General features: G+C 34.7%; 1 protein-coding gene across 1 annotated transcript in view; it reads left to right on the forward strand.

The window, feature by feature from the left end:
• Nucleotides 1-22,225, forward strand: part of IL1RAPL1 (interleukin 1 receptor accessory protein like 1) — a 1,590,341-nt gene that overhangs the window by 1,513,399 nt on the left and 54,717 nt on the right. The window contains exons 7-8 of the mRNA XM_001362537.4: nucleotides 9,402-9,534; nucleotides 11,425-11,570. Of these exons, the coding sequence (XP_001362574.3) occupies nucleotides 9,402-9,534; nucleotides 11,425-11,570 (279 nt within the window). The remainder of the gene's footprint in view (nucleotides 1-9,401; nucleotides 9,535-11,424; nucleotides 11,571-22,225) is intronic.

The following is a 22,225-nucleotide window of genomic DNA, read 5'->3' on the forward strand; positions in this document are numbered from 1 at the left end:
TGATGTTGATTGTAGAAACTCTGTGTCTTTCGTCATCTGGTCAGCATGCCACTCTTACCTGCTGTTGATCTTGATTGTAGTCCTGTGTTCTTCAATTCAGGAACAAACTGGAACAATCAGGAACATACTGGAACAATCAGGGGCATTCATGCGTGTAAGCTTTTTACAAGGGCATGTAAGATTGAAATTTTCATTGTGCGTGGAAGTAAGCTATGAGTTCTTCATGAGTGCTTGTCAGAATTCATCAGTTATTCTTCATATGTGGAAGTGAGCATTACATGTGTCCATCTTCATGAGTGGAAGTAAGCTTTATATATGTACATCTTCATGGGTGAATTTAAGCAGTATGTATAATTTCTTAGAATTTTGTTAAGAATATGAATTTGAAGTTTTCTTATCTTTTTGTTTGAATTTTCACAAGGAGATTTATTATATGTTGTCTTTAGTTATGTCTTGGAGATAGAATTTTGATATAATGTAATTCGTTTGGTTTGGAGTTATGTTTTCGTTTCAAATAATTTTGTTAGTTCCACTGCTATTGCTATTGTAGGCAGAGAGTTTGTGTACAATATGTAGAGATTTTTCTATGGCTACTAATCTTTTAAAGGCATATTTCTTTTACTCTGTTTTAGTGGCTTTTACAGTGCTTTCCTTTCATACTTTCCATTCACAGGCTATCATTTTAGCATGTGCAATACTCTCTTGTCTGTACTATCTGTTGATAAGTAGTCTTGGGTGCTTTCCATTCACCAACTTTCATTCATAGGGACTGTTATTGATTGTTGATTATTTTTCTAGGGCTACTTCTGTTGCTGCTCATGACTAGGGCTTTTTTTTTCAGATGTCATTTTTATGCATCTTCATTGATGACATGATCACATTGTTGTTTCTTGTGAGGTATCTGAAACTATGAAATAATATCTTCATGGTATACCCTCCCTCTCTTCCTTCCCCTGATAGAGATTGTTTAGGGTGAAGGTTGAAAGATATGGATAACCTGTTTCAGTTCTCAACTATAACTTGATGTTAAAGTCTTTGATAACAAATTCATCCTTGATATCCTCCTTCCCATTCAAAATCCATATCTGTACAAGCCATGTAATTCAACTTCTCTATAAAGTCTTCATTATCAACCCCTAATCTTGCATAAAGTTCTTCTAATGGTATACAATTTGTTCTGTGCCCAAAGAACATCTCATCATCTTAATCTTGATAAGATTTTGATTGTACTGGTTTCAGGTATTCAATTTTCTCATTTGTGTCCCACACATCCCCTTCTTCATCTACCTCTTCATAAAGCTTATAAAATTGGTAAGGCATTTCTTCTAAATCATCTTGGTCCATTGTTATTACACTACCTGGTATACCTTCTGACTCTGTATCTGATTCTGACTCACTGAAATCAGCAATCCTTATGTTATTCAATGGATTTTGTTCAGTGCCATGTAAACTTGTATCAGGTGTTGCTAACTCTGGCTTTGTGTGTTGATCTAAGCCTATATCACCAGCTTTTATATTTCCCAAATCAGTTTCTGGTTGTTTCTCATTGCTAAGCTTTAGATTTTGTTTTGATTTGGTAAACTTGATGGTATGGGGTTAGTTTTTTCTTGCAGATATGCAATGCTATTATTAATATTTTTAAATTTTACTCTATCATCAGCTAGAAGATTTTGTTCATCTTCACTCACTTTTGACTGTGTAGAGATAGAAATCTGTCCCTCTGTGTTGTTATTATCTTCTGGGAATGAGTTTAGTACATCTGCATTTTCCCCTGCATCAGTAGGATGTGTGCCTTCATTCTTTCCCAGAATACTACATACTTATGTTTTTGGGTGTGTAGCTAAGGTGTGTATTACTACTGAGTCACTGTACATTTCTTGCTACCCTCTGCCAGTTGTATATTTGGATCAGTTAACTCTTTTTGATTTAAATCATTTCCTATGAAGTCTTCATATGAGGCTGATTGTACTACATTGGAACACAAATTTAAATTGTAGCTGTTGCTTATCTTACATAAGTTTATTTGGCCAGATTCCCCTCTACCACTTAGAATGTTGGCTTCAAGTCTGCCATTTGAATCCTTGCTTGTTATTTCAGTTACTAAGACTTCCATTCCATTCCTCTTTTCAAATTCAACTGTCATGTCACCTCCATTACTTTGAATAGGATTATTATTTTCAAATGTAATGTCAGCTTCATTTTTAGTAAATTTTGTATTATCTAAATCAGTCATTGCTGGATGGAAAATTTCAGCTTCAGGATTCAAATTAGATGTTTTTTCTAAGGGTACCTGTGCCATATAGCTATTTGAAGAATTAACTGAGTTTGGTGGGATGTCATCATACAAATCTGTGAATGGTTTCAAAGTATTTACATCTCTAGCAACAGTAACCTGTATGGAATCGAAATTTTGTTTCTGTCTCTTTCACTAACTACTGCTTGAGTGTTTGTGACTTTGTCTGTCTTTTCCTTTTACACAATTCAATCCCTGTGCCCACTCTGCACTGAAAAAAGTTCTCCAAGAATGTTTGACTTGATTTGCACTTTTTTCCTGTGTGGTTACCATGCAGCCTTTCTCTGAGTCTCTTATCTCTGTTGCTATTTGAGACATAATTTCCTTAACTTCAGCGTCTAGCTGTTTTACTTGTCTCTGCCTGTCTCTTGACATTTGCTATCACTCACAGGTTCACTTTCTCGTACAAAATTTTCACCATTTCTTATCTTTCTTCTCCCAAGTTTGACATCAGTCTCTTTTTCACCATTTCTTCTGTCTCCATGTACCAAACTACATACATTATATGCCTGGCTTCATAATTCTTTCCTAACCATGTCTGAATATTTAGTTTTGGCTCCTGATTTAATAGCCTGTTGCATTTCCTGTAAATCAGTTGCCTGTTGTGTGGATTTTAGCTTACAATAAGAACAGCAAGTGGAATTTTGCTTTCTGTGTCTTGCTTGTGTGGCTTTATTGTTACTTACTTCATATTTCTTTTTCAGAAAACAGTCTTTGATCAAGTGTCCTTTCTTATGGCAGAAGAAAAAAAAACTTTGTCTAGTCTCTCTGTGTACTGTTTTTGGTTTATAAGTAGGTTTTGTGTATATCCTAACAGTATTCAGTTTCTTGATTTCCTCAATCTCCTTATCTCTTTAAGTCTTCTCTGTTACCTCTAATTTTTCCATTAAATCTTGCATCTGTTTATGTTGTTCTGAATAATTTTCATGAAGGTAAGTTGAGGTTTCATGTAATTCGATCAGACTCACAGTATCATACTTTGGAAAGTAATGTTTGAAAAAAATTTTCGAGTGATGTGTGCACCCTTGCAAAAACTGTCTTCTCACATGATTTGTAGACTCCTCAGTATTTGCCTATAAGCCCATAATTAATTCAGCCATTTCAGAGAGGTGATCTATAAATGAAGCTGGATGTTCCCCTGTATTTTGCATGAGTTTATCAAATCTTGCCCATGCATTAGGCTTCGAGCAACAGAGCTTAATAGCTTGGAGCAAGTCTTCCCTACATTTCCTTAAGTATGTCATGCTTCTGGGATTTGCAAAATCAAGGTCTTCCCTTTGCTCCTCTGTGGGCCAACAAGTCAGATTGTTTTCTGACCTGGTCTTTTCAATGAATTGGCAATGCTCATGAGGGCTGAACAGTTCAGACAAGAGAAATTCTACATCTTGGAAATTGGGATCAAAGATTCGGAAAGCACATTAGAGTTCTTTCTGCATCTTATAGGGCTGATCGATAAATTTTGGTACCCATTTCTTAAGGGAATCATGATCCAGTGTTGTAAACTGTCTATGCACTTTTGAATGTAATACACCATCTGTACTTGATAACTTAGTCATATTCCTTAGTGGAAAAATTTTTTTCAGGTTCACTTTCAGACTTAGTATCCTTGTCACTGTCATTTCCCTGTGTATTAACCTTTGTTTTCTTTGCCTTTATCTCTTTCTTTTTGGGTGCACTATCTTTCGGGCCATGTCCCTTATCCTTAATATAGTCTAATTTCTCCACATGACAAAGAGAAAATGCATTCTAATCAGGTAGATTACTATGTTTAAATAATAGAAGTGGGGCAAGGAATGCTGAAGGATAGCTAGTGATCTTTGGGGATGGACTGTAAAATGTGTAAAGTGGGGTAACATAAAACATAGACAAATAAATTAAATCCATATTTTGCTGGAACATAAATGCCCACCTAAGGAAATTGTACCTAAACCCAGAGGCAATAAAGACCTACCAAAAGTTTTTGAACAGGATAATGGTGTGGTTAGACCTAGGGTTAAGAAGATTATTTTTTGGAAACATTGTTTATGAATTAAGGAGAACAGAAACTGGTGGCAGAGAAAATAATTGGCAGGCTAATCAAATTGTCCGGTCAGAAGATGATTAGGAACTCTGTAAAAGTGGTAGCAGTATAAATACAGAAAAAGAAGAGGGTTTGGAAAGTATTGTTGAAATAGAATAGACCAGACTTGGGAAATGATGGAATACAGGAGATTGGGGAAGAGGAAAGAATCAGAGGTGACTTGGACATTATGAATCTTATGGGTTAGAGAAAATAATGGTACCCTCAGCAGGGGAGCTTAATTAAAGGGCATCTGACGTTTTAGAGCTTTACTGTAGTTGTCCATGAACAGAGCAAAGTGAAATACAATAAGGATGTCATTAGAGTTACCCTAGATCTCTGTGATGAAATTAGAAGAGGAGATTAATTAGTTTGGAAATTTCTTGGATATATCTATTGAAGAAACAGGAATTTTCCTTCTGCCCACAGTAAACATAATTAGCAGGAATATATATATGGTGTTCAAGGAACATTAGCATCTCTTATGTGAGGGATTGCTGAACCCTTTTCAGAGCTACTTATCTAACTTTGGTTTTCACCTGTCACTCAAACCTCACCTGTGGATCCAAGAAACTGATAGTGGCTTCATCTTGGTAAACCATCTCTGAAGAAGGGCTAAACTGATGGGCCACAAATCATTTGGAATATTGAAGACTAGTGGAATGGGCCAATGAAAACAATTTGTTTAGAGCTTGGTAAGACATGGAAAACAATAAGGTCATCCACTACATCCCAAGCCATAAATAGTTCTGATTTTTGTCTTGCCACTGGAATCCTATAACTCCAGAAGAAAGAGTAAGACTAAAAACTTCATGCAACTCAGTCTCACTTAAAGCCATATCATGCACAAGTCAAGACATCACCTCATAATGCCACTGATTCATTTTGAAAATAAGTGACAAACAAGCAACAGTAAACATAACTAGCCATATCTGGGGGGATCCACTATAACTCCTACCCTTAAAAAGAAGACTCTTGTTTAAAGTTAATGTACACAGTATTCTAGCAATATAGTCTATTTTTAGATGAGGTATACAAATGAAATCTAGGACATTTGTTGTCTTCTTAAAATTATAATTTAATTTAATACATTATCCTACAGAGACCACTTTTTTATTTGAGTTAGAACACATCAGCCAAACAACATTAAACTCATTCCCTTAACTTATTTGTGCAAATTTGAGTTTCTTGTCATCATCTGTAATGATCTAAAATTTCCAACAGGGCTCTAATAATTTCTATAGAGATTTCCACTCTATAAAATGTGCCAGTGGCACAAAAAAATTAGCTTATAGGAAAAATTAATTATTTTATTTTTTCTCACCATATTTGGTGCCAATAATTTAAACATTATATGAACATAGATAGTTGAAATTTAACTGTTGAACTTTAACAACTCAAAGAAATGCTCTGTCATTTTTCATAGCAAGAGATTACTTGGAGGACTATTGTTCTTTTTAACAATTTGTAGTATCCCAGGATGAAAACACTGTAATGATATCTACTTCCCAACTGGATGACTGGTACCTATGGAAATGTATAGGTGACAGAGTTTCATTGGCTTCTAGAGTTGAAAAGATCTTTAAAAATTATCTAGTCCAATGCCTTGATTTTATAAATGCCTTGAAAATTCTTTGGGAACAAAGTATTGATTCTTTTTTGCTCCCTGTAGAGACAGTTAAATGAATGAAATAATAGTTCCCATTCACATACTTCTACTGTTTTTTAACAACATAAAAGTAGATCAACAATTATAAATTTATTGGTAGGTTTACATCTGGGAGCAGAGAATCGAAAGCACACCCTTCCTTCTTTATTTTTACATAAGTTATCCCAAGGCAAATGGTGACTCAATGCTCACTTCTTGAGAAAACTGTTGTTCAGTCATTTTTAGTCTGACTCTTCATGACTCCTTGAGATTTCCCTAACAAAGATACTTCAGTGGTTTGTCATTTCCTTCTCTAACTCCTTTTACAGATGAGGAAACCAAGACAAACAGGAATAAGGGACTTGCCCAGGCTCACACAACTAGTAAGTGTCTGAGCCCAGGTCAAGAAAAGTAAACTGTTGGAATAATTTAATTTAGAATCTAATCAGAAAAGAATGCCAGGGGAAGAACAGGACAGAACTTGGTTTACATCTTCCATCCTAGATATGGACAGTATCTATTACCCAGAATAAATTTATGCTTTTGAAATGCTCACAAAACATCTACATTTTAATAACAAGAGTGGCTCCTGCAGCTGCTATTGTTTCTACTACTATCTACTTTGTCAGCGTGCTTTTAAGTCTGACCAAGTGCTTGATGTGTATCACATCATTTAATCCTCCTAATAATCCAGTGGAGGAGGTAATAGATGTATTTTATCTCAAGCAATTTGTTCATCATTGCAGAGATAGTAAATTTGGAGTGTAGGAGGTTTTTAAGTTGAATTTTTCCTGAAATCAAATTCAGTATAATGTTTCCTTTTGCTCTGATGTGTTTATGCAGAGTAGAAAATTGTTCTTGGAGCCAAATCCCAACTTTGTGGGAGTTTTGAGATCATCAAATTTATCTCATCTTAAGGCCTGGAAATGTCTATCAAACTAGGCAGAAAAAAATGGACTTTTAATGTTTGGGGTTTTTTAAGAATTCCTTGATAAAGTACTAATGTAAGATGACACTTTTAATAGAACTTCTTTACAATAGCTAAGTGACATAATGGTTAGAATACTAGTTTTAGAGTCAAAGGGACCAGAGTTCAAATTCTGATTCATATACTCGCTGTATACTTCTGACTAATCTCATAACTTCTTAGTTTTCTCATTTTGTAAAATGGGAGTTAGTTTCTATCTTTCAGAGTTGTTGAAAGGATCAAATGAGATAGCATTGGTAAGAAGTTGCATGTCAGCTATTTCAATTATCATGAATGATGGTATTTTTCAAGTGTGAAAGCACAAATGTTCATTTTATGTGAAAATAACATATGTGTAATATAATAACACATACGATGTTATAAATTATAATAAGTAGTCTTAAAGACTTGTCTAGGACACTAGGTATTCTGGAAAGAGGGCTGAACCCTTATCAGGGATGTTCATCCACCTTTGGTGTCCAACTCTCACCTGTGGCTCCAAGATACTATAGCATGCACAGTGATCACACTCCAATAAAGCATCTCAGCAGATGAGTTAAACCAGGTTGAGGGTAATCAACAGGCATCAAAACTGATGATAAGTTAGGGGAATGCACATGAAGATTTTTCCTGATAGATTAGACAGATGAGAACAACTTGTTCCAACAGCCATGAAGGAGGCTGAAGCAGGTACTATGGAGTGCTTAGAGCTTGGTCAGACATGGAAGACACTAAAGTCATCCCCTGTGCCCTGGACCATTATCAGTTGACCTGATTTTTGTCTTCCCATTGGACTTATATGATTCTGGAAGAGAAAGTGAAGCTGATGACCTTGTGTGCAACTTTGTTTTCTTAAATCCAAGACGTGATGTCATTGGTCTTCAAAAATGAAGGAAGAACCACAACTATAATGAGAAGGACACAAAAGAGACCAATAAAGCTGTCCATGTTCATATGGCCAGGGGGTGTCAGAGAAAGAACTTTAATCCAGAGTTTTCCTGTCTCTTAGGCCAGCTCTATATCCGTATCACCATGACTTTTGATGCTATCAGGCAAAATATGTTTAATGTGCATCAGCTAGTCAATAATTGAGACAGGTGATGCCATAATGCACAGAGTGCTGGACCTAAAGACAGGAAGATTCATCTTCCTGAGTTCATGTCTGGCCTCAGATACTTACTAGTCAAGCCATTTATCCTTGTTTATCTCTGTTACTTCATCTGTAAAATGGGCTAGAGAAGGAAACAACAAACCATACCAATATCTTTGCCAAGAAAACTCCAAATGGGGGTCATAATGAGTCAGAAACAAGTAAACAAGGGGCTATAGACCTGAAGCATTATGTAAAGGATCTAGGAATGAAAAGGTTGGATCTTTATAGTTGCTTCCAAATCTCAATGGAGCAGCTAAGAAATACAGTGTTGAAAAAATAAGAGATAAAATGTTGGGCCTGGATTTTTTTCTTAAAATATTTTTGTTTAGTTAAATATTTCCCAATTACATGTAAAATTTTTTAACAATCATTGTTTAAAATTTTGAATTCCAAATTCTATCATTCCCTTCTGTCCCTTCCCCTTTTCCTGAGAAAGCAAATAATTTAATATTGATTGTAAATGTGAAATCATACAAAATATATTTCCATACCAAAAAGAAATTTTCAAAAAAAGTATTCTTCAATCTTCATTCAGAGATCATGTCTTATCTCTCTGAAGTGGATAGCATTTTTTTTCATGGAGTTCTTTAGGAATTTTCTTGGATCTTATCTTAATTATAGTAGCAGAGTCTTTGACAGTTGATCATCCTTACACTATTGCTGTTACATTGTACAGTGTCCTCATGGTTCTGTTCTCTTCACTCTGTATCAGTTCAAACTTCCTAGGTTTTTCCAAAATCATCCCTTTCATCATTTCTTATATCTCAATAGTGTTTCATTACAATCACACAGCACAACTTGTTCAGTCATCCTCCAGTTTTCAAATCTGACATCAATACTTATCAGCTGTGTGATCCTGAACAAGTCAGTCTGCCTCAGTTTCCTCATCTGTAAATCGAGCTGGAGAAGAAAATGGCAAACCACTATAATATCTTGTCAAGAAAACCCCAAATAGGGTCACAAAGAAGCATGACTATAAAGCAATGGAGCAACCATCAATAGTTTTGTGATATTTTGATGATTCCCATCTAAAAGCATCAATAGATGGAACTTGTTTGAGCAGTGTCAATAATTTTGTATCAAAAGATAGATGATGGCAATCATTTTATTAGTGTGACTTTCCTTCTATGTTTTCTATGTGTACATACACAGACCTTACTGAATTAGGGATTAGCATTGTATTTATTATTCAATCTCAAAATGAACAAAGTCTTTTCTTTTAGCTTGTCCAACAAATCAAATATTTTGAAATAACATATTTTCATTCTTTCTCTGTAACAGGCAATTTGGCTAATCTAACCTGCAGAGCATTCTTTGGATACAGTGGAGATGTCAGCCCTTTAATTTACTGGATGAAAGGAGAGAAGTTTATTGAAGATCTTGATGAAAATCGAGTGTGGGAAAGTGACATTAGGTAAAGCATATGTTGTTGGCAATGTTTTATTTTTCTTTTACTGTATTCGAAGTTACTTAGATAGATAATACAATCCTGAATAAAGAGCACTTTTTTTTATTGCTACTCTGACAATAAAAATCCTTTAACACTGAATGACAGAGAAGTTGTTAAGCGACTGACTGATGAAATGCAAAACAAAAACGCCAATTGGGAAGTTACAGGAAATAAACTTGTCAAGAAATAGTTTTCACTAAGGAATACTGTATTGTTCAAGAGATCTAAGTATAATAAAAATATGGAAATTGTGACAGCATAGTTTTCCTAAATGTTCTCAATAATAAAAAAGGAGAAACATTATCTTGCTACTAGATAAAGAACAATATAACATTCCCATCTTTCCTCACATATTTTTTATACATTCTAATTACCTAGTCAACTAAAAAGCATTATTGAGGAAAGTACAAAAGCACTGAGATGAAAAATATATTCCTTCTATGAAAGTCTTCCTTATTTTGACTTTGATGAACAAATATTTATGCGGTGGGCATGATAAAGAGGAATAAACTTATAAAAACAATCAAGGTTAGAGAAAGAAACTGAAATCCCAGCATTTCCTTCTTCAGGCTTCAAGGTCTGGCAGCATTACTCACTGAAATTATGCTTCATTACAGCTACTGAATCTTAAGCACAATTTAAATGTACAAGGTTATACTAGCCACAATGAATGCCTTATGACAGAATCAAATCCATGTGTAAAATTCTGAACTTTATCTTCATCTGAAGATCGCATTATAGGTCGGAGAAACAATTTTAGTATTTTCTGTTTGTCTTCTTCAACATGAAAACTGATAAAGGTAACAGAAAAATATATTCTTCAAAAGAAGATCGAGCTGTGCAATCATTGGAGGTTATTCTAATCAGGTTTCTCTTCCTTGGGCAGTGGCAAGACGGAAGTGGGTATATCTCACCCTGGTGTACTCTAACTTTATCATGCAGAGCCCAGACCAAGTGTGCTATGAAATGTGGAATGTGCTTGAGCAATATTTCTTATTTAAAGCTTTGCTATTGTCTTTCACCCAGAGACTTTGAACTTCAAAAGTTTAAAAGGAGTCATAAACCTCTTTACAATGGTTTTTGTTTGTGTGCGTGTGAGTTCAGGGAAGACTCTAAGGAGGTTTTGCATTTTCTGTCTTAATTTGGAAAATGTGTACCTATGTGAAGGTGGGGAATGGAAACTCAAGAGGAAGAGAGGAAGAGACAGCTAGAGGGTCTTTGGAGAAGGTAGCATCAGTTTAAAGAAATATCACCTTATTTGCTGCATATAATGCTAACCTCCTTAGCAGTTAGTTGGGGGAACTTTTTACCATTCATTTCAAATGTCAGAATTAACTATTTTATCAGAACATACCGCCTCCAGGTTAATAATTTCACATTTCTTTAAAAATTGGCAATTACATTTTATCTTTTAAAAAATGCCAGACTAGTAGCCTCAACTGAAATGTCACAATATCACAGAAATGTGTTTCTTGACATAAAGCAAGAAATAGCTTTACAACCTAGGATATCATAATTTTTCACCCTCTTAAGCAACTCCATAATCTACTTGATATAGAAAACAATGTATAAACTTTTCTTCAAGGTGTCCTTCACCTCTCTTTTTACACTATGTGAGCTGTCCTTCTCAGGAATATAATTAGCTGCAACTGTCATTTGCATCCACCTAGAGAAGAATTCTCATTAGGAGTGAGGAACAAAGAGGCATGATGTAATTTAATTAGGATCACATCAAACCACAGCCAAATTTGAAAGATCAAATGTAAATTATGAGTAGTGTGTTTATATCAGAAAATCAGAATCATGTAATAATCTAAAAATTTATATGGTTGTGTATATGTGTGTGTTATTCAGGATTCTTAAGGAACATCTTGGGGAGCAAGAAGTTTCCATCTCATTAATTGTTGACTCTGTAGAAGAAGGGGATTTGGGAAATTATTCATGTTATGTTGAAAATGGAAATGGACGCAGGCATGCCAGTGTTCTTCTTCATAAACGAGGTAAAGATGACCGTTTCTTCCTAAGTGTTAAATTTTTAAAAGACTTTATTCTGACCATGACTCTTCAAAAACATGAGATATTTTTTAAAAGTGATTGCTTTTGGGGGGCAGCTGGGTAGCTCAGTGGATTGAGAGCCAGGCCTAGAGACAGGAGGTCTTGGATTCAAATTTGACCTCAGACACTTCCTAGCTGTGTGACCCTGCGCAAGTCACTTAACCCTCATTGCCTAGCCCTTACCACTCTTCTGCCTTGGAACCAATACACAGTATTGATTCCAAGATGGAAGGTAAGGGTTTAAAAAAAAAGAGTGATTGCTTTTTCTCAACAAAGTTACAGTTAAAGTAACATACTAGCATTGCTATAAGGATTGTCAGCTTTTTTGAAAATATACAAGCAAATAAAATTACAATAATTTTAGTGCTAACTCCTATGTCACCTTCGTTTCTCCTTATCACAACCCCATCAGTTGCAAACACTTTCTTGTAATAAAATCATTTAAGTAAGAATCTCTCAGCTGAGAAAAGGGAGGTTTGTATCCATGTCATTCTCCATAGCAAAGATTGTTCATTATAATTCCATTAGTTTGGCTATTTCTAGTGTTCTTCTAATAAGTATGACTTTAGCAATTGCACATATTATCCTCCTAGTTATGTTTACTTCATTCTTCATAGGTTCTTGTAAGTCTTTCAAAGTTTTTTTTTCTGAATTCCTCACATTTGTCATTTTTTATGGTACAGTAGTATGCCATGTATTTTATATGTCATAAGATATTCAATCATTTTCCAGTGAATACCTTATTTCTTTCTGTTTTTTTTCAAAAGGGTTGCTGTTGAGACTAATCTTTTTTTTTATTTCAAAGCTATAATAAAAACTAAAATATATAACAATTTAAGGTTTATAAAAAACATCATAAAATATTAGCTTGTTTTATTCTTCTAAAAACATTGGATGTTAGGGTTTGGTTTTTTAATCTCTATTTTATAGCTATGGAAAATGAGGCAGAGAGAAGTTACTTGACTCACACAGGGTCATATAGCTAGTGTCTAAGGCTGGATTTGAACTCATCTTCCTAAATTCAGGGCCAGTGCTCTATCCATTGCATCCCTAAGGGTTTTTAATTGCTTTTAAGAAATAATTTTTAAATAGTTCAATAAAATTGGAAATGTAAGATGTTAGCCATTATTATTAGTTGATAGTGAAACTTTCTAATGAACTAAAAAAAGACATAATGACATGTTTTCAGACTCTATGAAGTGCCTACTAGGTAACTTTCTGGCATTAAAGAAAAGGTATATCATAATATTTTCTTCCTTAAAATGCATATAAATAATTTCAAAACCTATTATTTGGTTCAATTTTCTTTGTAGTTGAAAAAACATTTTATTACATTATTGGCATCAGAGGAATAATGGATAACTTCTGAATAATATTACCAGAAGAACTTTGTACCAAATCACTGTTATCATCAAGATGATAAGAGTATTTTGAAACATTAACAGGCTACAGGTGAAATAGATGCTTAGACTAGAAGCAAGATACCTTGGGATTTTGATCTCTCTTCCAGTTTTGTGACCTTGGGCAAATTATTAAACCCTTCTTGGCTTTCATTTCTAACATATAAAATGGTAGAATTTAAAAAGGAGACTTTTAAAGATACAATAGAGGTAACATAATTTTGTTTATGCTAGGCACTTTGGAGAGGAGTAGGAAAAAGACAAATTGATGGGTGCTCTTACTAACTTACTACAAAGTAAATTTCCCTACCTCACTCTAGAAAGATAGATAGATAGATAGTTAGATAGATAGATAGATAGATAGATAGATAGATAGATCTTTATTTCTTTGTGTCTCTGTCTTCTGTCTGTCTGTCTGTCTGTCTCTCTCTCACACACACACACTCCTTTCATATAATTTTGTTATAACAAATCGGTTTAAAAACTCCCTATATTGACACTTATAAATGACTTGAAATTTAGGGTTTTAGAGATTTGAAAGGGACACAGAAGGGTTAAGTGACTCACCCACGATGACATCTTCTGTGTCAGGAACAAAACCTTAAGCCAAATTTAGATTATGTAGAGTAAAACTTTCTATCTACTCTAACACTGTTATTTGCAACCACCAAGACAAAAATTTTCATTACAGGCAATAAAGAAAAGGCATAATATAACCGAATTAAGACCACATCAATCCATAGGTAAATTTGAACATACAATGTTGTGGATGAGCAGTGCCTCTCCCATGAAGAATACATTTAAAAACTAAGGGAGAGGATTCACCTGCCAAAGTTATGAACTTAAAATGTAGAGACATCTATTTTCAAGCAAGACTGGAGTGGGAATGTTTTGTGCTGGAATATAGATGTTTGTGATGATGGTTTTCCTGATCCTTTTCTTTCTATTGTCCTTTTGGTTCAATGAGGGGGAACAGTAGGAGGTACATTATAAATTTCTTGTAAAAATAAATTAATTTCCTAAAATGTAAAACTTAAAAAAAGAAAATAAAGGCAGAAAAGTAAAATTCTATGTGTATTAATCAGTGAATCATTCTTTTCTAGACAAATGAGATAAATAGTAAAGACAGAACTTAAAAAAACAAAACAAAACAAAAAACCCTGTTGGCCTGGCTACTGTGAGTTTATGGTAGCTACAGAGGGAGGCAGTTGAACTGTTTGCTGTTCAGATCCTCGAAAAGGAGCTATGTAGGACAGCTATATTTCTTGTGTAGCCATTGAATGAAGTGTGTCACTGACACATAGATTCCTGATTCTGCCATGGACTACCATAGTAACGTGCATGTATGTACATATGTTCAGGAATTTCAGTTACATCTGACTCTGCATGACCCATTTGGGTTTGTTGGTTTTTTGGCCAAAATTCTGGAATGATTTGCCATTTCCTTCTCTAGATCATTTTATAGTCAAGGAAACTGAGACAAACAGGGTTAAGTGACTTACCCATGATCACAGAGCTAGCAAGTGTCTGAGGCCAGATTAGAACTTAGAAAGTTGTGTCTTCTTGACTTCACACCTAGCATTCTCTTAGCTGCCCTCCAACGTAGCATATTTATCCCTAATGCTTTTTTAAAGATATTAAGAATTTCTGTGATTTATAGCTTAAAGTCATAACTCTTTCCCTGAGAAAGGCATTGATAAAAATCTAGACTATTTATTTTAAAATGGGAAAATTCATTAAAAAATTTAATAAGTTGCACATTCACATAATTCTTTGTCCTTCACACAGAATAGATTTGCCTCAAGTGTCACATATACTCTCTGATAGTTTTGTGAAATAATATTCAAATTGATTTTATGCTAGCATTCTTTTCTAGTAATTTTTCTAGTAATACTAGCTAGCTAGTATTCTTTTACAATAATTAAAGTCTCAAAAATCCAGAAGAGGCATTGCAAGATTACTTGTTCCTATTGGAACAAGTCTACCTTAAGGCAGAATTGCACTTAAGCTTCAAGACATATCTTTACCTTATTTTTAAAGACCACCTGGAAATTATTGATTAATTAATTAATTTAAGAGTCTATCCATTGGGTGGATATTATGAACCCCATACTTTAAGATATCAGCCCTGTACTAGATACTATGCAAATATAAATGACATTTCCAGAAAGAGCCTAAACAAGTATTTTATGAAGTGTATAAAGTGTTCATAAATAAATGAAAGAACACAAGGGCATAGATTGCATTTTCCTCACCCTTCACTAGTGAATGAAATGGATGAACAAGGGCAAAATGTCTTTCTTTAAGTGAAGAGTTGACTAAGATAACAGTGTCAGAAAAGGAGATTTAGACTTATGGACGATGGCTTATAGTTATAAAGATATGACAGACTCCTGACTGAAGACAGAGTATATGGAACAAAGGCTCATATCGATGTATTTACCAGATGTCTTGCAAATCAAATCTAAGTTACTTTAAAAAGGATATGGAAGAGATAAGACTGCTTATGTGTATTTTCTAAGACAAATGATATGAAGAATGTCCATAAAGAAATAAGAAAATAGGAAATGTAGTGTTACATGAGGAAAAATTCAAGAGTCAGTGGTAAAACTTATGGCTTCAAAGATCCCTATACCAATGCCTAAATCAACACAAGAAGAATTAGAAGCCTTAATGCAAAGGGTCAAATTTGACCTTGGTGGAATAAAATCCATGACTAGAGCATAGTTCTATGTGACTTTAATGTATCCAAAAAAGGTGGAGGAGATAAAGGGGAGTAAGGTAGGCATTGTTTTTAAGAAAGTATAATCATGCAAGAAAATCCAAGAACTTTGAATTTAGGTAAAGATCAAAAAGAAAAAACAGGAATAATTTTGGCATTAATATTTACTACAATCCTTCTATTTAAAAAAGAGTTGTAGTTTGGGAAACAAAAAGCAATCCTGGCACACAATCATAGTACAGTAGTGATAAAGAATTTCAACTATCCAGATGGCTGCAGGTGTCCCATCTGTCCATTTCTACCATGTTCAACATTTACCTCCCTCATCCTCATACATCATTCTCTATTGAGGAGTGTTCCACCATTTATTTTCTCTTCTCTTCAGAACTTCTTAGTATCTTTAAATCAAGCCCTGATTCTTAGTATTTGCCAATTTCTGAGCTTTAAAAAGCTCACACTAATAATTCAACAACTGGCTCTCACTAGCTAGTTTAAGCTGACTCCAACTCACCCCTGAATTATATTCTACTTAAAAGGTTCTCAAAGTGTGATCCATGAGATCCTTTCAAAAGGACCTTTATATCAAAACTGTTTTCCCAATAATACTAAGATCTCATAATTTCTAATACGGTAAATGTTAATACATATAACCAACATGAACATTTTGAGTAAGTCATTAATAACTTTTGAGTGTTAAAGTATCCTGAGACCAAAAAGTTTGAGGACCATTGACCTTTATAGGAAAATTTGTTAGTTATCTACTTTTCCCTTTCATTCTGTATCCAAGTCATTCTCATCCAACTTACCTCTCCATGTAGCACCAGGACAAAAATGTTTTGTCCTCAGTATTCATAAGACATATTTATAAGTTCTTGATCTGATACAAAGTTTTTACATGGCACTGAACTTCTTTATTATTTCTGGTGATTCCCATCCATATTATCCAAATTCCTTGCCTATATTTTTAATACAGGAAAATCTTATTTTATTGAATTTTGCTTTATTATGCTTTGCAGGTATTTTTTTTTTTACAAATTAAAGGTTTGTAGTAACCCTTTGTCAAAGAAATCTATCAGCATCTTTTGTCCAACAACATGAGTTTACATCATGGCTGTGTTACATTTTGGTAATTTTTACAGTATTTCAAACTTTATTATTATGTCTGTTTTGGTGATCTGTGATCTTTATGTTATCATTTTAATTGTTTTGGATGAGCTTAATATATTAATATTGTTTGTGTCCTGACTGCTCCATCCACTTAGCTTCCCAGGATCTGCCCCTTTCCTTAGGTTGCCCTATTTTGCTAAGACACCACACAATATTGCAATTAGGCCAGATAATAACCCTACAAAGGCCTTTAAGTATTCAAGTGAAAGCAAAAGTCAAATCTCTCTTACTCTAAATCAAAAAACCAAAATGATTAAACTTAGTGAGGAAGGCTTATCAAAACATTAAATAGGCAGAAAACTAGGCCACCTGATGAGTTGGCAGCCATCAACTACAAACCAAGACTCTCCACCAGCAAAAAAGAGTAGAACTTGATGAAGGCTCATATGGTGGTTAGCATTTTTAGCAGGAAAGAATTTTTTAATTAAGGTACATACATGTTTAAAACATAAAAATATTGCATACTTAATACACTTCAATGTAGTCTAAGAATAACATTTATATGCAATGGAAAACCAAAAGAAAATGAATGTGGCTTACTTTATGTTATTTGATTTATTTTGGTGAATCTGCAATATCTCCTACATATGCCAATATCCCATTCCCTGTCTGCTGGTCGTGCTGACAACTCCGAATAGGATAAGAAGCCAAACTAATCTTTTAAACCTTATCTTCCCATTTTGACTTCTGAACTGCTATCTGATCTTTGGTACCAATGTTTCTCTCCCAGTAAGAGACTCTTAGATCTACTCTCTTCACTTGCACACAAGCCTAGACTACCCTCATGCCTGTGCCCATATATGACCTTCCTTGTCTTCCTTTAGCTCTCCTAAACAAGGTTCCCCACCTGTGTGCACATTATGCATGTTGCCCATGGGCTAGAGCTAAGAGGATTTATATTTGGGATTCTCTGTCATAAATAAATAATATATCTGAGTATTGTATGAAGTAGCAATACTTTTTTAAAAATCAATTTCCATTCCATACTTTCTCAACTTAGATTTAGAGATAGGAAGTAAGTTTAACTATGGGAAATGTGTGAAAAATTGTGGACATGCCTAAAAATAAGAGAGGTTTTCATAAAGCAAAAATGGGCAGGAAATAACAATGAATATAATTTGTAATGTCACCATTTTATTTTGAGTTAAATGAAAATTAAAGTCCTACCTCCAGGGAATTGTGTTTCTTGGCCAATCTGGTTACTTTGTAACTGTCCTATTAACGGGCATCCTAGCATTCTAGTTCAAAGTCGGTAGGTTTAGCTTTATTGATTACATGAGGACAGTAAGTCATTCTTCATGGAAGTGATTTTGCAAACTGGCAAAGCCTTCATCCCGAGGAATAAGCAGTAGTTAACAATGATCAACAACCAGGTTTTCTCCATTCCCCCTCAAATCCAAATTACTTCTTTCTTTCCTAACAATGTAATCGATAGATACTAGGCTTAGTCAATAAATTCCCTGGCCCACAGAATATCTTTAGTAATGTAATTAACACAGAGATCATTTAGGATACCTTATTTTAAAGCCTGAATGATTTAAAAACCATTTATTGTACTGCATCCTTTGCCTCTCGTACTTTCTTGGTACTTTTATTCACTGAAGGGTGAAGTAAAATTGTAGAATTATTTCTAGCATCCCTAAGGACTAGAATTTTGGAACACTTTTAGCCAGACATTTGAAAATAGTCAATGACTAAACCTCATATAGGTAGGTAGATGATAATGTATCCTTACAGATTTTTTTTTTTAATTTGTAGGTAGGGGGTGTGTGAAGGTCCAAACCTGTGATTTCATCAATCAGAGGTTTTCTCATTGTAAAAATGCACACTACTGATGCAGATCAACAAATCCTCTCTAATTCATTCTAATTCTAAGAAACTCATGTGGCCAAATGAGAAATTATTCTCCTTCCCTCTTTTCTTCCTTCCTCCCTTCCTTCTTTCTTTCCTGTCATTCTACTTTCCTGAGTTCTTGGCATTTCTCATTTATTAAATGCTCAGGTGCCTCCTCCTGTAAGTAGCCTTTACAGATTTCCCAAGATATGTATCCTCACCTAAGTACAATTTTGCTTATTTGCTTATAGAAACAAATATGAATAACTTGTATATTTCTTAGAGTCTTAGGGAGTTGTCTAGGGTACTGAAAGATTAAGGGACTTGCTCTCTGTTCTAGCAAGCATAAGTCTGAGTAAACCCTTGAACTCAGGACCATCTGAATCTCAAGAGGGTTCTTCATACACTGAAATACTTGGCCTTTTCTGGCAAGTAATCAACTCTTTAAAAAAAACTATAAAAACAGAAGGTTTCTTCTAAAATGCTACACATTAGCTTATGAGAATATGCTTCCATGGAGACATTTAAAATGGGAACTTTAATTATGTTTATGCAGCAAAACAATGAAATCAGCAGGATTATGCTAACTGGAAAGACAAAATGGTACAGTACATAGAGCACAGAACTTGGAATTGGAGGCTTCCTTCAAATCCCAACTGATTTGCTTTCTTTTTTAATTGTGAAAACCTGGGAAAGTTTTCCCTTCTTCCTTCCTCTGTTTCTTACTACTTTCCTTTCTTTCTTCTTTCTTTCCTTCCTGCCTTTTTGCCATTCTTCATCTATGAAATACTCTCATAAGAAGTCTTTCCAAATTCTCTAAGATATTAGTGTCTCATCATGTAATAAAATCACTTTTGCATTTACTTCTTGACAAGCATGTTGTATGGTTCTAGTAGACTGTAAGTTACTTAAGAAAAAGGACTTCTATATTTTTATCTCTAATGTTTAGAATAATGACTGGCATAGAATGTTTAATGTTTGGCTATTTGCCTGACTTTATGAGCTCTAAGTCCTCTTCCAGCTCCAAAAAATCAAACTATAGAGCAAATTTTGCAGCTTTCAGGAATCTGAACAAATATATTGAATTATGTCCATTTTATATATTTCTTCTCAGTCTTCTTTGCTATCTCCTTTCAAACTTCTATTGTGTATTCTCTTTTCTGCTCCCTCTCTCTAGCTCACTTGCTGAACTCATCATATGATGGTTTCAATTACCTCTCCAGGCTTTGCTTTAGCTGAAAGTGCTACTTTCTTACATTTTACTCTCCTCCATACATCCTACAAGTTAGCACCATTGACCAACATCCTATGCTTTACACAGAACATTCCTTCACCCTTTGCACTGGCTGCCTCCACACTCCCATTCACATTTGCAATATTGTCCCTCTTTACCTCTACCTCTTAGTTTCTCTGGATTCAAGTCATCAGAGAGGATTTATTATTATTTTTTATTTTGAATTATTTCTATTCCTGTGTCCTGAATTGAGGCACAGACTCTCTTATACTCAGTCCCTCACTCCTTTGTTCCTATGAAATTCAGAGAATGTACCATCTTGGAAAATCTCCCATCCTAGGCAGGATGGAGACCTGCTCCTTCTTTATATATAACAAGAACTCTTTCTAAAGCCTTTGGAAACATTACTAAATATATCATAGAGAATTGGTGGTGACCAGGTCCCCAACAAGAGAAAGAGCCACTGAAACATGACTGAGGCAACTTATAGTTCTCTAGCCAAAGATTTCTAGAGGAAGCTGGGCTTCATAAGCTCCTTAATGTTCAGTTTCTTAATAAGCCAAAGAAGTATGTGTCACCCATATTTTTCTAGCTAGTGAATTTCGATCCATTTGAAATTAGGATATGTTGATATTTTCTTTATCTGGGTTAAATACCCACTTTTTCTATGATGAAGGAATGAGAGAAGAGTTAAGGTTTCAAAGTCCTCCTCCTCTTTCAAAATATCTACCAATGGGGACCATCAGCAGACATCCAAAGGTCAAACTGTCCAGCCATTTAGAAAGAGGACATACCCACCTATATAAACAAGTCTCACAGAGGATCTTTCACTTAAGGAAGAGGCAGGTGAAAGAACCATTCTTTATTAGCAGATTGAATGTATCTTTAATAAATAATGTTATTCTCAGGAAAATGGCCTCATGTTCTTTATTGGTTAAAATACCAGATACTACACAGCTCCAAAGCCACCTTTTGCCAGAAGCCTTGTTCTTGTGTGTCACCAGGAGAATGTAGGTTCCTTTTAAAAGGACATCTGTATTTTTATCTCCAACATTTAGCACAATTACTGGCATATAGTGAATGTTTAACGTTAGATTGTTTGCCTAACTACTAGAGCTCTAAGGTCTCTTCCAGCACAGAATATTAACTTATAGAGCAAATCTGGCTGCTATGAGTTAGGTGTAGGGGGTGTCTTCCCAGGGCTGGGAAGACTTCCCGGGCAGAATGGGCAAAAGAGAAAAATTTGTTCTAATAGCCATGGAGAGAGCTGAAGCAAGAACTCTGGAGCACTAGAACTTGATTAGATATTAAAGACATTAAGGTCATCCACTGTACCCCAGGCCATTGCCAGTTGTCCCTGACTTTTGTTCTATCACTAGTCAGGGATGACACTGGAAAGGAGAGGATGACAACTTTCTGCAACTCTGCCTCACTTAAATCTAGGCCATGAGTAAATCAAAACATTATCCCATGATATCATTGGTTCTGTGGAAAATGAAGAACAAACAACAACCTGTTCATCTGTAAGCCTCTTGAGAAAAGGCATTTTTTTTTTGCTTTATTTGCTTTTCTTTGTACTCTTAAAACTTGATAAAGTGCCTGACACATAACAAGAGTTTAAAAAAGACTGACTCATTTTTCCTTGCTTTGATAACTCTTTGTTGATTCAAATCCTGTTTTACTTAAAAGGATCCATTATGGAAAGCTTTCTATTCCCTAATACCCCCAAAAAGCTCATTTAGAGATGACTTATAAACTATTTGTTTTGCAAGGGAATTTAAAGAATCCAGCCCTTTCTTTGGACAGATAAGGAAACTATGGTCTCAAAAAAGGAAATGACTCATCCAAAATTATCAAAAAATTCAAACATTACCCAAACATCTTAAACTCGACATATCCAAAATGGAACTCATTATATTTTCCCCCAAACCCATCTCTCTTCCAAACTTCCTATTTCTATACAAAGCATCACCATCTTTCCAGTGTCCCACATTTCTAACTTCAGCGTTTTCCTCAATTTTGCCTTCTGCTGCCCCACAAATAATCCATATAGCTGATAAGTCATTACAGACTTTGCATATATATAAAAATATTTATATATACACATATATATAAATCCAAAACATTTTCCAAATCCAACCCTTTCTCATTCAGTCATCATCCTAGGTCAGGCCTTCCTCTCCCTTTGCCTAGAAAATAGCAAAATCCTCCTAAGTAGACTCCCTATTTCAAGTCTCTCTCCTT

This window comes from Monodelphis domestica, chromosome 4, assembly GCF_027887165.1.
Source record: "Monodelphis domestica isolate mMonDom1 chromosome 4, mMonDom1.pri, whole genome shotgun sequence".
Classification (NCBI taxonomy): domain Eukaryota; kingdom Metazoa; phylum Chordata; class Mammalia; order Didelphimorphia; family Didelphidae; genus Monodelphis; species Monodelphis domestica.